This window comes from Solenopsis invicta, chromosome 5 (genome assembly GCF_016802725.1).
Source record: "Solenopsis invicta isolate M01_SB chromosome 5, UNIL_Sinv_3.0, whole genome shotgun sequence".
Taxonomy (NCBI): Eukaryota; Metazoa; Arthropoda; class Insecta; order Hymenoptera; family Formicidae; genus Solenopsis; species Solenopsis invicta.
The window spans coordinates 16,812,555-16,829,786 of NC_052668.1; the positions used below are offsets into that span (position 1 = coordinate 16,812,555).

General features: G+C 38.2%; 1 protein-coding gene across 25 annotated transcripts in view; it reads left to right on the forward strand.

Annotated features, from left to right (window-relative positions):
- LOC105205869 (extracellular matrix-binding protein ebh) overlaps nucleotides 1-17,232 on the forward strand; it is a 100,518-nt gene that overhangs the window by 38,724 nt on the left and 44,562 nt on the right. For 18 of the 25 annotated variants that reach the window (XR_005574733.1, XR_005574736.1, XR_005574734.1 and 15 more), the window contains 3 exons: nucleotides 839-943; nucleotides 15,154-15,282; nucleotides 15,724-15,829. Coding sequence is in view for 20 of the 25 variants with exons in the window: in XM_039448997.1 (XP_039304931.1) it covers nucleotides 839-943; nucleotides 15,154-15,282; nucleotides 15,724-15,829 (340 nt within the window). In the remaining 5 variants the exon portion in view is untranslated. Of the gene's footprint in view, nucleotides 1-838; nucleotides 944-4,103; nucleotides 5,263-9,505; nucleotides 9,720-13,094; nucleotides 13,927-15,153; nucleotides 15,283-15,723; nucleotides 15,830-17,232 lie in introns of those variants that run through there. The other 7 variants (XM_039449003.1, XM_026131865.2, XM_039449002.1 and 4 more) reach the window with 6 other exon arrangements.

Consider the following 17,232-nt stretch of genomic DNA (forward strand, 5'->3'; position numbering starts at 1 on the left):
TCGACTTTTTATTTAAAAAAATAAATAACAATAAAAAATAATACATTATTATAAATTGGCGTTTAATTATCTTTCCAAAACATTTAATATTCAAAACTTAAGTGACTTTTCCTTGTGATTAAAGAATATTAAAAGGTATAATAGAATAATTTTATTTTAAAGCTGCATTAAAATATTTTCAAATTTTTCCTAGAATTTTAAATAAAATTCCCGAGAAGAAATTCTCAGGAAATTTTTTTTTTACAAAATTTGAATAAATACCTTGATACGTAAACATCTAACAATAAAAATAAAATACAAATCAAGAGTATTTCCAACAAGAACATGTTTCGCGCGGGATTGTTTAACAATATCTTGCTATTCTAAGATTTCAAATCACGTGTTGAATTAAAGGATCGTCTATTGATTTAATAACGTATTACATTGACATAGAACTGGTAGATGTAGAAACTTCCCGTTAAAGTTTTAGTTGTTCCAGCGCAGCAGACTTTATTTCTGACAGTAGGGACATTTAAATACCTTCGCTCCCATCTCAGAATCATCTATAGCCGAGCGCGTAGAAAGACGTACTTGTGCGCCTAGCAAAGAACAGAGAATGTAGTTCATGTCGATTTGTAACTTAGCGAGACGGCACGCTTATTGAATAAGCCAGAATCCACGCCACGTGCTCTTGCCCCGACGCCTGCATAGCTTCGGTTCTTTTTTTTTTGTTTTTTCAAACAACCCAGTGATAGAGAGCAAAACTTAGAAAAAAGAAAGAGAAGCAGTGTATATCGTGCAAAATTAGCGTTCTGATGAAACCATGACCTTACCTCGATGGCGTGTACGATGTATGTAGGTGGTGATGAAATCGGCACGGCAGCCATGAATGTGTACGGGCAGCCTCCGCACGCGCAACACGTGTACCTTCCTTCTTACTACCAGGGCCAAATGACCTATACCCGTAAGTTGTCTGTACTCTGTTTCTGTTACACTCTCTCTGTCTTCACGCGTTCCAACGCGGAACGTCACCGCGGCAAATATTCGTAGATTATACATTATATACATATGTATATATACACGCTAGCACTGCCGAAGAACATGACGTGATCGCGAGACGTCGTTATGTCATTGTTAATTGTCGTTCTTTCGCCGATGCGACATCCCGCATAGAAATTTCCCAAAGTCTCTCAGGTACAGATTCCGATCAGAATGCCTATGTGAATTTGATCCAAATGGGAATACCGATATCCATTGCGGTATTGTGTGTATGAATCAATTGGAAAATCTATTTTTATCCCAAAAGTTTTTTAAAATCGCAACAGATGCAAGAATTTGTATCTCTTTTTTTCACAAATAAAATCCGATACTTTTGTAGAATCATTTTAATACAAAATCGAATTCAATAGAATAGAAAAGATAGTATCTGCAATAATATTTAGTTATTTATTATTCTTTAAAAATTAATTAATTATAAGAAATATTAATTTATTTCATTGAGAATTATGCAAAATTAAATAGATTTAAAAAGTAATGTAAGAAAAAAATATATTATTTTTAAATAATCGGCAAAAATAATAATCTTAATATAAGTGATAATTCTCTAAACCTTTATTATGTTTTTATTAATATAATAAAGATAAGATAAATGTTCTTTCTTAACTTTTTTAAAGATTGAACATAATACGTTGCATTTTTATTTTATTTTACAAAATAAATGTTTGAGGATAATTTGAGAACAATTTGAATATTTTACTTATTTATATGTTGCAAAAAATTTTTAGATTACTACATACATGTTTCACTTTTTTAGTTTGCGCGGCGAACACTTTTCATTTTTATTTTCAAAATCATTCTCTTCTTATAAATAAGAACCGAACTATTTTGCGACAGTGCTACATCATGTAGACATTTATTAGTGATGACAAAAAAAAAATCGGAAAAAGCTTTAGAGAAACATCGAAAAGAGCAAGCGAGATCTTCTTTCAGACTTTTTTTTTTAATTTATTTAGGATAATGTTCGCGATCAAACCATAGCGTTTCTGATCTGAATCTCCATAGATTTTTCAGATAGAGTCCATGATTCTTTTGGGAAATTAGATCGGGCCCCAATTGGATCCCAGAATGTTTTCTATGTGGGAGCAGCTGCTACTCGTTATTTTTGACGATTAGAGCATCGTGACGTAGCGGCGCACGAGACGTAGTATCGGGAGTAGCATCGATCATCGACGTTGTCGTCATCGTTATTATTTCGCCGACAGTACTCGTACATCCGCATCTCGGATCACGCTCCACTCTCACGAGTACATTTCGTACCTAAATCGAACTTTCATACATCAGATCTGCATACAGAGACACGCACAGACACAACTATCCCTCGCCCGCTATTTCTGTCACACATTTATTATTTTTGCGTTCGTACTTCCTACCATCCTCCTTGTCTCTACCCCGCTATCTTTTATTTTTTTTTTTATGGTAGCAGTTTGACGATACACTAAATTACACTGTGCCAGCAAACCAAGTTATATTCTAAACACCCAAGTTACATGAAATTGAAAACACTGTATTAAGAGAAGACATTCGTTCAATGTGTAATAATTATAATTTTATTGTTTTTGTGTAAAATCTGAAAAACTTAAGATATAACATTATCATCACAATACAAGGAGTTTAGAATGCACTTACAATTAGTGCACTATTAATGCACTATAGTCGCTGCGTATTCTTAAGATTCTTTCTCTAGATTGGATTGAAACGCATGATTTTAAATTTCTGACACAATCAGGATATCTGATATAGTTCTGACATTGCGTAAGGAGTATGATCGCGCAGACACCGACAAAAAAAAGTAATACGCATATCGCCGATGCGATCGTTATCATTATCCCGTGCATAATGAACGGACTGCATTCTTTTGCTACCGCTGCAACTTTGTTCGACAAACAATGAAGGAATCAAAGCGACCGCTCTTGCTCTTATTTATTGAAACGTACGCCTTACTTATTGAAACAAATAGTTCGAAGAGTATGAGTTAACGTGTCGAAACGTCCGTTGTTGTAAATAAGAAAGAATGCAAGACGCCGGAGGATCTGAATAAGAAAAGGCACGAACTCGCCGTGCAACGTCAAAATTTCTAGATACTTCCGAGTGTAAGAGCGCTCAGAGACGCTTCTCTCGGCCAAATAAAAAAATAACCCGTCTCTACGTGCGCGTACAGGGAATCAGCATCAATCAAAATCTATGATCTTTTGGGGAAATTGCATTAAATCCGGCAAATTTTCTATCGCACGCGAACGCTTTAACACGAACGCTTTTATCTTTTCTCGCATTTATTCACACGAGATTTAACTATCTGTGCTCGATTTAACGATCATTCCCGAATGTTCCTGGCTCTCCACGCGAGTATATACACTTATGCGTGTCAAAAGTGTCAAGAGTGAACGTACCGAATCGCTCACGATTATAGTAGAGAGGCGCACGAATTTAACTCTGCATGGTGGAGGGATCTAATTCTAATGGATCCTCTGATCGATGCAGCTCGAAGTATATTATAAAAGCAATGGGGAACAGCAGGGCGTGCAGCTACCGTTAATGCAATTTACATAATAACGAGCTACGCGATCGTTATACCAACCGACCGAAGCGCGCGCTTCGTCGTCGTCGTCGTCGTCATCGCCGTCGTAGTTGTACCTACCATACGATACCGCCCTCCACTTCAGCTACCTGTTATGCAACCGCCGGCATGCGTATCGCACACCGTCGCGTTATTAGTGCAGTCAGTCCAACCCCTGCCGCCTGGCGTGCCGCCAAACACGCGGATCCCGCGGACCGAAATAATTTTGTATTTATATAACGTTACACGCGCGCGGCGCGGCGCGGCAAACGCCGATTAAGAGGAGAAACAGAAGAGAAGAAATAAAGCGTGCGAATTGTAACGCACTCACGCACGCCCACGCACTTGTACTTGCCGCGTGAACACGGCATCGCGCCCGTCGAGCGCATTTTCAACGGGTCAATCGGGATTTGGCTGAAAAATACCGGGACAAACTTGAGGAACCACCGAGGAAACCATCTTCTTCTTTTCATAGAAGAAGCGGATTATGTTGAAGCGGATTATGTTCCACGAAACTTCCTTCCTCAATTGCTCGAGTTACGAGTCGCCTGCGATCGTCGCAATTAAAGTCGCGAAGAACGGGCAAATAATCCCATCGATTTCGTTATCTCGCGGACGAGAGCCTTTATCTCTTTTTTTTTCTTCGCCCTGCGTAAACTTTGACCCACGTAACGTCGACGTGATACGTTACAAATTGGTTTTATCTATTAATTGGCGCCGCTGCGATTTGATCACGCGAATCACTGGTGAAACATACGCTCCCCTCGTAAGTTTCTTCTCGCCGGCGCGCTGGTGCGGGCGCGAGGAAACGCGCCGCGGGGTCGGCGCGGTAAATAAAGTGGCGGGAAACGTTCAAAGGCAGCTACTATTATAAAATTGGTGATTCACGGAATGAGGTCACGTTCCTAGCGAGCCAGTTGTCGGTCGAACCTGTATCAATCTTCGCCCTAGCACAGTCGCTGTTCCTGACCCCCGTCGACGCTACCGCCGAGAACGTAGTACAGTGCGCGCTCGCGCGCGCGCGCGAAAATAAGAGGAAGTATTCAAGCGTGCTTAACACAATTAAACGAATTGGATCTAATCGAGTGGATGCTTAGCCGCCGCCGGTCGCCCCATCGACCGTGTGCCAGTGTACGACATTCAAAGTGAGGCCTACGGAGTTGATAAGCCGCACGGCAGATCAGCCGTCGTGCGATAAGAAGCGAAGGAGCGAGTGGAAGACGCGAGTCGATCGATTTTCCGAAAAAAAAAGCAAAGTAAAAAAAATAATAAAAATACACTGATAACGCTACGCGTTGCCGAATCGCCCTGCAATTCGCCGATGCGCGGTGAAAAAATAATCTCGCCGTAAATAAAAATAAATCGGGTCGCTGCGCTTCTATTCGTTCCATGCTACCTGCATATCGAGTGCACGCGTTGCACGCGAAGTTCCGGACGAGCTATCGGACGGCACGTCGCGATAGTGCATCAGTGCACTAACGACGCTCGGGAGGATACGGAACGCTTCCTCGAAGACGCGGCGGAGCGAACGAATTCTAGGAAGAGAGAAAGAGAGAGAGAGAGAAAGAGAGAAAGCGCATCGGCGAACATGGCCAAGGGAAGAGCGAAGAAAAAGGGATTCACGTGCGGCTGTTCGTGCGGGTGTGGCAGCAGGAACAGTGACGTATTATGTAAATATCTATGCATCTGTTGCTTTACATCGCCGCAGTCGTCCGTCCGTCTGCAACGTTCGGACCCTCCCGATCTAATCGCTCGCGCGAGCGAGCGGAAATCGCGAAGCAGACGAACGCGAATTTTTCTCTTCTTTGACCGCTTAGAATAAACCGTCGTCGTGATTTTATTATCCTGAAAATTAGTTCGTAATGCGGAATCTTGTAACAATCTTGTAACAATATTAACGGAAAACAATTTTTTGATATTTATTACCGATGATAAAATAACAAGAAAACAACGTCGGAAAGAGGGATGGAAACTGTTGAATTCGCTTATTACACTTTAATCCGATTCTTCATAAGTTTTCCAGAGTTCATGAATTTTTTGTGATAAATCGGATTCCAGAAAGTTTTCTGTAATATTATTACAAAGTATTTGCTATGAAAGATGCAAGAAAATTACATTTAACTTTCTTTCTTCTGATCGATTTGTTTTAGAGAAAATGTAAATTTGCCGCAGAGTAGAGTTATAAGTATCATCAAAATGTAATTTTCCAGAAAGTCGAACCTGGGTACAGTAGCCTATCGAAAAGAAGCTTTAATTTATAAGCTTTTAAACTTGTTTACGCAGTTTTAATTGATACAAATTAACAACTTAGTTGGATGATCACTATGCAAATTGAAAATTAGCTCAATTGCGATGCGCAAAAGTGATGCAAAATATTTCTTTGCAAAACAACTTTGCCAAATTTTCTCCGATAACCGATTACAAAACGTGTACGAGCTGCACCACGCGACTCTATTTTCATAACGTTAAGTACGTTAATGAACGTTAAATGCCGACTTCCCACGAGCCTTTGTTCATAACACATTCTTGCAATTAAACATTATCTAGCTTGCTGAATCTAGAGTTTTACGTCATCGAATTTTACATCATCAACTCATCGAGATGCTAATTAAGCTGATGTAATTTGTCTGATGCACTTTTTTTCTCTCATCGCACAATTATAATCTATTAAAATATTGAATTGCACGTTAATAAGAAGTATCTTGAAGATCTGTATTAAAAACTATTAGCTTGATGGAAAATTTTCTCAAGTTATTTTTTTGTAAAATTGTATAAAATTATATATCACGTGGAAGCTTTTATTTTATTAGAAATAACCAGTGGATTTCTAAAACTCCATTTTATAAAACACAGAATCTTTTTATTTTTATACAAACGACAATTTTTTATTCTATAAAGAACGAACGATCAAGTAGCAGTACAAAAAAAATATGCGAATTACGTAATAATACGTAAAGATTTCAGTATGACTCAATAAATCGGACGGGTAATTAAAAGTGCTAAAATGCACATTCATGCGGATTATCTCGAAGCGCTCTCGTCCTATAGGAGGGAACAACACATGTCCAACGCGTTAACCGTCACATGTTACTCGTCGTTGTGTATTTACCAATGTCGATGTTACTACTACGTGATAATCAGTGCTTACGAAGAGATAACAGACCGCGCCGTGTCGCGCCACGCGACTGTGTTTTCGCAAGCTCGAGAGTGTTAATGAAAGCTAAACGCCCGTGCTCTGTGACCTATTGTACGGAATCGGGTGCGCGTCGTCACCGCGTAAATAGCGGCTTTTACACGCGCGCACACATACACACACACACACACACACACACATACACACACACACACACACACACATACACACACACATACACACACACACACACTCCTACCCGTAAATTTTATTAAAAGACGTTCAAGTTTGTTATTATATATGTATGTTTAAACAAGTGCGCGTATCAAGATAAAAATTAAAAAAAAAAAGAATTTATACGAACGCGTGCAAGTTTATGGAGGCAAACAGGCGCGCAAGCGAGGGCAGAGTTACGAGCGTGTTCAAATCTACGCGCGTTATACGAATTATTTGTACAATGAAGTATCAAAAGAATCACTGTCCATACGTAAATAATTTTTAAAATCTGCGGGAAAGTTTACACGTAACTTGGCAAGTAATAGAAAACACTCGAATTGTTTGCATTCTTAGTTCCAGGCACTTCTATCGCGATTTTCATTATTTAATAGAAAAAACTCGCAAAAACTGAAGCCCCTGTATAACTTCTTTCATACATACATTTTTTCGCTTACAAAATCAATATGAGACATCACTAGGCACAAACGCAAGAATGTATTATCATTTATATGATCAATTTTCTTTAGTTCTTGAATGAACTAAAACATTCTAAACTTATGGTCTCCTTCACTCCTAGCACGTGGGCAAGATTGTAAAGGCGGCTAATGACGGAGGATATCCTCGGGCGCCGTGCGTACGCAAATATCGGTGGTATTTGGATGGTATTCGGGTCGCAATTTATCGCGGGAGCGGTATTCTTGCTTTCAAGAACTCGGATTTTATTCTATTACGCAAAAAAATTTGCGAATTGATCTAAGAAAACAGAATCAAATTATTTATTTTGACTTTGGGATAGAAAATTAAAAAATTCCCGCAATAAAGGAGATTGCAAAAATGGAGATAAAAAAATTTGAACGCAGAAAAATTTATTTTACGAAATCGAACAAAAAAAAATGATGCAAAATCGTTCGAATAGAATTCTTTCTTCTCTTATCGAAGGTGTTGTATCGAACGATGTATGTGCATTTTAGTTTAAGCGGTTTAAAAGCGGTGATTTTAATCCGACTGACAAACAACGCCCTGGAGGCCTTTAGAATGGCTTGATCAAGGGCGTGATTTATTACAAGCTGTTAGGGTTACTGTGGACTTGTACCAACATCAATTAAACCGCTTGAGACAGGAATTGGAACGAAAACGGCATGCACTGGCAAAGGAGAACGTTCTGTGAAATTACGACCACATGTTGCTTCTAAGACAAAAGACATCATAATAATGAATCGTGGCTGGGCGTTTCGTAACGCCCGGTGTATTCACTGGATATACGGGAAAAAAAAAAAAAAAACTGAAATATTTAGAAATTCAATTAGATGCAAATCTGAAAATAATTTTATTGGATCATTAAAATAATTATGATGGATGTTCAAGCATAATGTGAAATGTTGCAAAAGTTTTAACATTCTAGCTTCAACATTCTACATAATTATTCTAACGATGTAACAAAATTATTTTCAGGTCTGCATTTAGGTAAATTTTGAAATACTTTAGCAAAACCATTCTTGTCGTGTAACTGTTTTGGATTATCATCTGTTCCAGTCAATGCAACATGCATTGTTTGATATATACTTTCAATTAGTAAAAAAGATCTGAAAATGACGACTTTATAAGTAAACTTGTAATTTAACTAAAAAATTTAATTTATTCATTTACACACCTAATACTAAAATTTAATTAACGCATTTTGAATAAATTTGATGATTACGATGAATTTATGAAATATTTGAAATAATATTTACTTTTAATTCGTGTATATATTTTTTATTTCAAATAAATAATGAGTATAGTTCAGATTATTATCAAGAAAATATGTTTTGTAAAGATAACAGTTTAAAAGAAGAAAACTAAATCTAAACAACTGCTTTCCTCGGCATAAAAATGACATTTTTCATCTAATCTTTCAACTTGTTAATTTATTATCTTTTCGAGTGTCGATTATTTTGATTATGAAATCTACAAGCGCCTACGCTCTGTCGTAATTTCGCGTCGTAATTTTATAGAGCACCGCAAACCGCGGAATCGTCCCTGATTTCGAGGGACGCTCTCGGCGCGCATTTAGCACTGAATGGCACTGTTGTTCGGATTCTCGTGTATTTCTGCGCGATACACGAGGTACAGAGGCATTTGTGCGAAATAGTTTTACGGTTGCGAGAGGAAAACAGAATTACGATTCCGACGTGAGAAATATTTACGGCGCTAATTAACACTCGGCGCTCGATCTTATGAATTTAAATGCCGCATGGTTTGCAGATTACGTCGACATTTTCCTTGAGAATTATAGCGCTCGCGTGTGAATGACGATATTCGATTTCGCGAATTGTGTAATTTATCCGTTTATTGTATCGCGCGGATAATGCAAGTTAATCGGCAGATGAGAGACCTTCGTCGTCTCTTCTAATGCCAGCGTATCCCAAGGCGGGCGTGATTCACGTACAATTCGCGCGATTGCCGCGAGCGAGCGGGCAGACGAACGAACGAATGAACGAACGAACGAGCGAACGAATGAACGCGCCAAGCGGCCACGAAGACTCGACTTCGTATCGCGAGGTATCGCCAGACTCGCGGTGACTCGGATAAAAACATTATTCGCATGCAGCGCGCGTTTCGCTGCCCCACGGCGCGCGTTCAGTGCCACGCGCTGCATCCGCGGAAAACGCATCGTCCGTCCGTTCGCTCGTGAAGAGAAGCCGCGAGGGAAGGAGCGAGTGAGCGAGAAAGAGTAAGAGAAAGAGAAAGAAAGAGAACGGACGCGCGTCGTGCATTGTTATCGCGCAACGGTATCAGGTACGATCGCCGCGAACGTCTTCCCGCGGAGGCCGGAAGAGCCGGACTCCGAATACGGACGTCATGAATCGTGATTCCGGCCGCCGATCGAGGCGTTTAATAGAGCGGACCGAGGAACGTGACCCGATGATACGCTACTACTGTTACGTACGATACGACCGCTGTTACTACGCGACAATGAAGCGAACGGAGCCCTCCCCTTCGTCAATGATACGGAGGGATGTGTGTGTGAGCGATGGTATCGCGCGACGACGACGACGACTACGGTCGCGCATCCGATCAAGGGCGCCGGAACTCGCGTCGGAAGAGGAGCGCACCCGCGCTCGACTTCGACAGACGCCTCGTCGGCTTTCGGCTCTTCCGGCGAATATTTTTAGCGCCTACGCTGGCGCGCACGGTCGCGATAAAGTCGCGTAGCCGGGTTAATTACCGCGGCGAGTAACTGGGTCGGACTCTGCTGAACGAATAACAAACATCACGCCGGCCCGTCCAGAGAATATAGTCAACGTTAATGGCCTCACGGTGTTAACAAGCGCTCCGCGCTAATCCCGACGGATCTTCGCGATGAGAAATGATATTGCGTTTGATGATGGCGTTGCGTAAGATCTAACCGCTTCCGCATTTTTCTTGCGCTTCTCGTTTCTCGGACCACAGACGGACGGCGCGTTGCGATCTCGCACACCACGTAATATATGACTTCAATTACAGTAATAGTACAACGTGACGTATGACTTTGAAATATTACTAAAATATCGTAAAACTGTTACAATATGGCGAAACGATACGCGGCATCGCTGACAGATGGGCGTGATGGCGGTCCATTTCTCGTAATTAAAAAACTACACAAGAATACAAGACGCAGCATTGTAAGATTTCTTAGCTATGTGTTTAATGAAATGATGCTTTTCGAAGGAAAGTCTCAAAAGAATTGAATCTTGAAATAAAAATAAAGTACGTAGTATATATTATAATAACACAGCCAGTCGCAATGTAAAAATATTAAAGTGATTTAATTCCTCACGGTATTACATAAATATTACAGTTGTGTGATTGTAATGCTATCTTATATTACTTTAATATTACTGCGACCTTTCAAATATTTCAACATCACTCGTGCTATTGCCTCATTGCAATATTGCTATGGAAAAATAATATTGCTGTGTTACATGCTACGTGAGGGGATTGAATGCCGAAATTAGAATTGATCAAATAAAGTATCTCGTATGAGTCTAAAATTCTGATACGGCGTGACTTATTTCGCAACATTTCTCAAGTTTATACATTTTTTTTGCGCAATGTCGTCGCCGGCGATATGCACGGATCAAGGCGAGTGATACGACAGATTGATAATTCCGGCGAGAAACACGCGGTGGGAAAAGTTCGACGTCTCTGTCCCCGCGTTGCGAACGTCATTTTATGGCGAGACCGAAATCGACGCGATCCTCGCTGGAGACTTCGTTCTACGTCGCGTGTCGTCGAAACGACGCGATTTTTGCGGCGATACGATTACCCCGCGCGGATAAAAAGGTCGGCGTTACGCGAGCAAAGGAGAAGGCTTTTCCGGCGCGCCTTGACTTCTCGCGTCCCTGAACGCGCACCGTTGAATCTTTCAACGCCGCGTTTTACGAGCGGCCGCGCCACCGATCCGATTAGTCGTCGCGCTTAAAACGAGCGCAGTGTCTCTTTCTTTCTCTCTGCGATTAGCAGTACTATTCTCGTGCGTGACGTTGCACCGTCAACGATTTAACTGCACTCCACGAGATTCGACGTGATTATTGTATATCTTGCCATTTTACTGGCGTAGATTGCCACGGAAGATATAGGTCACTCCCTATGAGGTCGCGCGTAGATAGAAACGGTAGCTTTTCGAGAAAGAGGGTGAGAGAGAGAGAAAGAGAAAGAGCGTGAGAAGAAGGGAGAGACGCGGAATTGCCACGGCTCTTCGACCACCGTGTCCTTGAACATCGTTAAAATTAGCGCTTCTACGTTACAGTTTCCTACAGTGCCCCGATATCGTCGTTCGACCGCCGTTTCGAATGTTTACATTAATTTTAAATATTAACGGGCAACAAGTTCCGCGGATAGCTCGTGACGTCATTTTATGGGCGAACCATAAGGGAATGGGGTGTACGGTAGAGCAGCATTCGTAGAACCGGGTCGAAATCGTAAAATGTAGATCGGGAGCGTCCTCGAGGAGCGCGAACGTCGGCGTGCCAAAGATATTCGCGTCAAATTTGTCGCATTCCGCCGAAAAACAATGGTATCCAACGAAATTTGGATTGCTTGAAATGTCTGAATGGAATTTGAAAAGTTATTATTAATTAACTAAGCTGCCGATCGACTAATTTGTAATCTGAATTTTTATTAACTACTCATCAACTACTGATTTTGATTATTATATATCATATATTTTTTATAACAGTTTAAATATTTTTTAATTATATGTCGGGTACAAAATATTTTTGATATTATATTGACTTTTTACCAGATATCATACACTGAGAGAAGAATATAATTGCTATAACTATAATTTATAGTCATTTTTTGGTGCCAATTATACATATATTTGACTCAAATTAACTAATAAGCGAAACAACTATTATGTTTCAACGTCCAAATTAGCAATAATCAATTTGTATTTAATGCGATCCACTTATTTTGTTGACGATTGCATGAGCTAGTCCAAATTATTGTTTGTATGGAATTCGACTTACAATTAATAACACCAATAAATATTTTATTATACTGAGGATAGTCTAAATCTCGGGACGAAATGTCTATATGTAACGTTTTTATGCATTAACATATACGCGATAACTTTATGTTTGGCTCTTTATTGGCATTACTTAATATACATTTGATTTATTTCAATTGAGCCTATTAGATTACAATTTATAACGTATTAGGTCATTTATGAAATAAGGTAAGACTTTTTATTTTTTTCTGGTATAACAAAAGAGTATAATATCACGATACTTTGAAGTGTTATTCAGTAGTCTTCGTTGTTATCGATGATACGGTTCCAGACTGTTGGTATTTCACAAACACCATTCTATTTTCGTTCAAAGCTGTAAGATGCTCATATTAGAGAAGAAGAGGGTATTGTGGCTGCTGTGGGCATTACAGCTGCACCTATTATCTACATTATTAAGTGACGAATTATTTGAGTTAATTTTATTGAATAACTTTGTCAACAATCAATTTAAAATACCCTCTTCTCCTCTGCTTAATATTCGAAATTGTCAGAGTGATAAAATTTTTTCATAGTATAGATTTTTTTATTGATAGAACTATAAATATAAGATTATTGTTTATATAACATTACAACATATATGATAACTATAAAAATGGAACTTCTAACCGCAATCATTTTACTATGCAATTATAGTTATAAATAGTCAACATTTTTCTCTCAGTGTACTACGCTGTTGCAATAGTGTCCGCCGCACGTGCGTATTGATCATTTATTAAACTTCTTTGCTTTCAAGATTTTTCGCATTAGTCATAGATAATAGATTCTATTTAGAGAGATAATAATAATTCTTATTGGATATCCAAGATGAGCGTATGACGATACTTATACAATAACTCTTGAGAAAAAAATGTGATTGTCAAATAATGCATTTCAATGCAACATTTTTTTGAGCCTATCGTAAGTCAATAGACATTCATATTATAGGTAAAAGGTAGCACTTTAAAATAGCGTAAATGCAATTTAAAAAAATTTAATTTGGCCGCAAAAGAATGAAAATTTTGGCACATTTTTTTAAATCTTTAATTTTTCGGAAACTTGACGTGGTAGACCAATTTTGCCGTCGGATTTGTTTTTAACGACTAAAGATCTATTGTAAAAACACTTTATTCCGGTAAAGAAAGATCTATTTTTGTATAATTGTATAAATTTAACATACTGGAGTGGCGGCAGTCTTTTTGTCCCAAGTTAATTTTGTAATTATACGGTAACTGTACAGCCAAGACAAGAAAGACACGTCGTGGGAGGCGAATTTGTAGGCTGACCGTTCATTAGATAATCATGGCCTACATTCTTGGAATATCTGATAACGCGGGATCGTAATATGAGCGGCTCTCAGTCGCATGAAAAATGTGATACGGTTCGTACGCGTCCTAGTCAGCGTCTCACCGAATTGCGCTCGTTTACACGTGCCTCTTGGATGTGAGATGTAACCGTGACCCCAATTGACAGAAGGTATGACGTGATTTTGCAACGTATCCTGCGTCAATACATGGCACCGCGATACCCATAAACTTTCCCGATTTCTTGAATAAAATTAACGAAGCCTGTCATTAACGTTTGTTTAATACATTATATAATATTAAGTACAAAATTTTAAGAGAAAATTATTCGATACAGGAACCATTTTTGAACCTAAAGAATCAGATCGAATTGGCGAAAGAAAAGTTTTGCCTAATTTAGATGTAATTTTATGGCGAGAAATAGAACGAAAATGTACGAATGATAAATGCTCTTGATAAATACTTGTATATTTGTGTGCATTGTCTAATTAGTTTAATGTAATTATGTGTAAACATACAATACTAATTAGTACTATTGTTCTCTTGCACTGCTCTTGTCTCATTATTATTAAAGAATTCATTTAAATTGCATAATTAATCTTCCTCCTTTGATACCAGCGGATGTTCAAGGCAGAATTAATTACAAACTTGATCATGACATTATAGTAACAAATATCTCGTTCGAGAAAAAGATCGTCGTTTTACGATAGTCGTTTTACGATAGCGATAATTTTTATCGTACGATTGAAGGTTGACAGGGCTGCAGTGAAAGCACAATTTGCGATTCAGAATCCTCTACAAGATTAAAAGTAATCATTGCAAGCTGCGTAGCAGCTCTGTTTTCCATTCGAATCGACGAGTGGTGTCTGCGATTTGAAACACTCGAGGACTATCAAAATAATTTGGAACATACCGCCCAATATAACGTTGAATCCGGCGCGATAACGTTTCTACTTCGTGCGAGAATCAATGGAACCAAATCTCCTTCCAGCCGATCGTACACAATTTTCGTTTATTTAGCAAAAACTCTAAAATCATTGGTACAAGCCACCTGTGCATTCCCCTGAACAGAAACACCAATATAAAAATCTTATACAGCAGATCTCGCTTTTTTTCAGCTTAATTGCTGTACGATGCAACTTGGCGATGTGGTTTCTTCTTTATTTGCAGGCTCACATAACTCACATTCTCACTTGTATACGCATACTCTCCCGTAGAAAATAATATCTTTGTGTATATACTTCGTCACATATTGTGCAGCTCATTCAAACTCGGCGATATTCCAAATATACGTCGAGAGCCTCATCTTCGTCTCCACGGGCTCTCTCGCTCTCGCGCGCGCGAACCGCGTTTATCCGCGCTTTTCCGTCTATTTTATTAAGCTTAATATTTACCGCAGGTGAAGATCCAATGCTCAGCGACCAACAGCAGTACCGATACATGACTGTTGATGACATGAAGTCCATGGGGGATGACTCTATGCGCGTGAACGTGACGGACGACGAGAGAGATAATCGACATTCCGGAGGTGAGTAAACATATCAGTTGCCTCTTCACGCGCGCTTCGTCAGGAATCAGTCGAAGTAATATCTTCGAGTCGTTACTTGTGCTCTCGAGTTTTTTGAGTTAATTATTGGCGATTCCGCTGAAAATCGAACACGGAATTCGTTCCGCGTTCCCGCATTCTGTCGCGATATTATTTTTAAGCGAAGATTCTATATGCGCGGGATCTATCTGGGATCTATCTAATCTATTGTTTGAACAGTATTCTGGATAGTAATTCGATAATTTTGCTCTTTTGGTAAGTTACACACGAGGAACGCGAGATAGCGGCCGTACATGTTTCATAGCACTTAATATTCCGCGACGCATCGCAGAACCGAACGTTCGATTGCTTTGCACATCGCGTTAATCAGATTAGATCATCCTCGGAAAATAAATTTAACGTGCATGGCAATGTGTTTTCTAGCGCCAACCATAACAGACATGATTACGAAAGAGCATTATCAACGTACAAACGCAGCCAATCTTAAGCCGGACAATGTAGACATCAATAGGCATCCTGTGCACGTTGGGTACGTAATATTTTATGTGTCTACTTTTTTTAACTTACTTCAACTTTATGCATTAAAGAAAAAAAGATATTTAACATGATGAACTCCGTTATTGATAATCACGCGATCTATTTCGAAATTTCAATTAAATACTGTAGCGTATGTTTTCGAAAAAATACATTTTTAAACCATTGAAATTTAATAATTCTTTTCTGAGTTTACCTTAAAGCAAGCATTATCTTTTATTGATGAGATAAAAAAATCATTAATTAGCGAGATTAAATTATAATTGCATGGTTTGCCGTGATAAGCGTACATAATAATTAAAATTATAACATTACGACATGTTCAAAATTCTTAAAGATGCATCTTGTTGATGATCTAATATTTGCGGATTTGTGGATTTATTCGAGAAAAGTGAGAAAAGTATCTTGCAAACATTATATATACAATGAAAATGTTTATATATATATATATATATATATATATATATAGCAATTTTGAATTTTATTTTATCATTGCTCTTGAAAACTGCTGTCATTCGTCTCAATAATAAACAAAATTTTATAACATTTCTGCTTTTTTGATTTTAAAAATTTAATTGTAAAAACTTGAAAGATTTTAGAAATTAGGCTTTAATATTTTCACCGAGCTGTATAATAATAATAGTCAACATCAAAATTTATTCTGAATTGTCATAGTAGATATCCCAAAGAATTTTTTGCGCTGAACACAATGCTATTATTAGAGTTTGCGTAATACGTCAGGCTTTTGATTAAATTGGAATTAAATGGGTAAAAAATGATGTTTTTTTTTTTGTTATTTTTTCATCCTTTTGAATGCATACTTAAATACTGGTAATTTAAATTTTTAAAAGTAATTTATTACACAGATTTTGAGTTACGTGCTATTAAACAAAATTGTCAATTCAAAATGGTAAAACCATTTGCTCTAAGGCGTATCTCAAGTAATTCTTATTCTCGTTTATTTATCTATGTGTCTGTGTGTAAGTTTATTAAAATGTTTGTCTTTTGGATTTGCCACGATATCACTTATCATTTTTCCTTGTGGGAGAATGAATTTAAGTATGTATTTGCCTTTCTTTTGTAGATTGCACAGAAAGTTCAAAATTCAGCTATAACTTTAATAAAAATAAATTGATCATGAACTAAAATTTATTTGAAAGTTCTTAAATTGTATTTTTTAGTTGTTGATTTTATGCAGGAACAAGCTTTTGCCTTAAAAAAAATGTTGAAAATCGTCAAAAACGTCAAAATTTAGATCAATTTCATCTTAATTTATTCAAAATTCTAAAATGCTACGCAAATTCTGATAATACCATCATGTCCAACCCGAAAAAATTTTTAGAATATGTACTTTGTATGTACTTCAGGAAAAAAAGTAATTTTTTTGTTAAACAATTA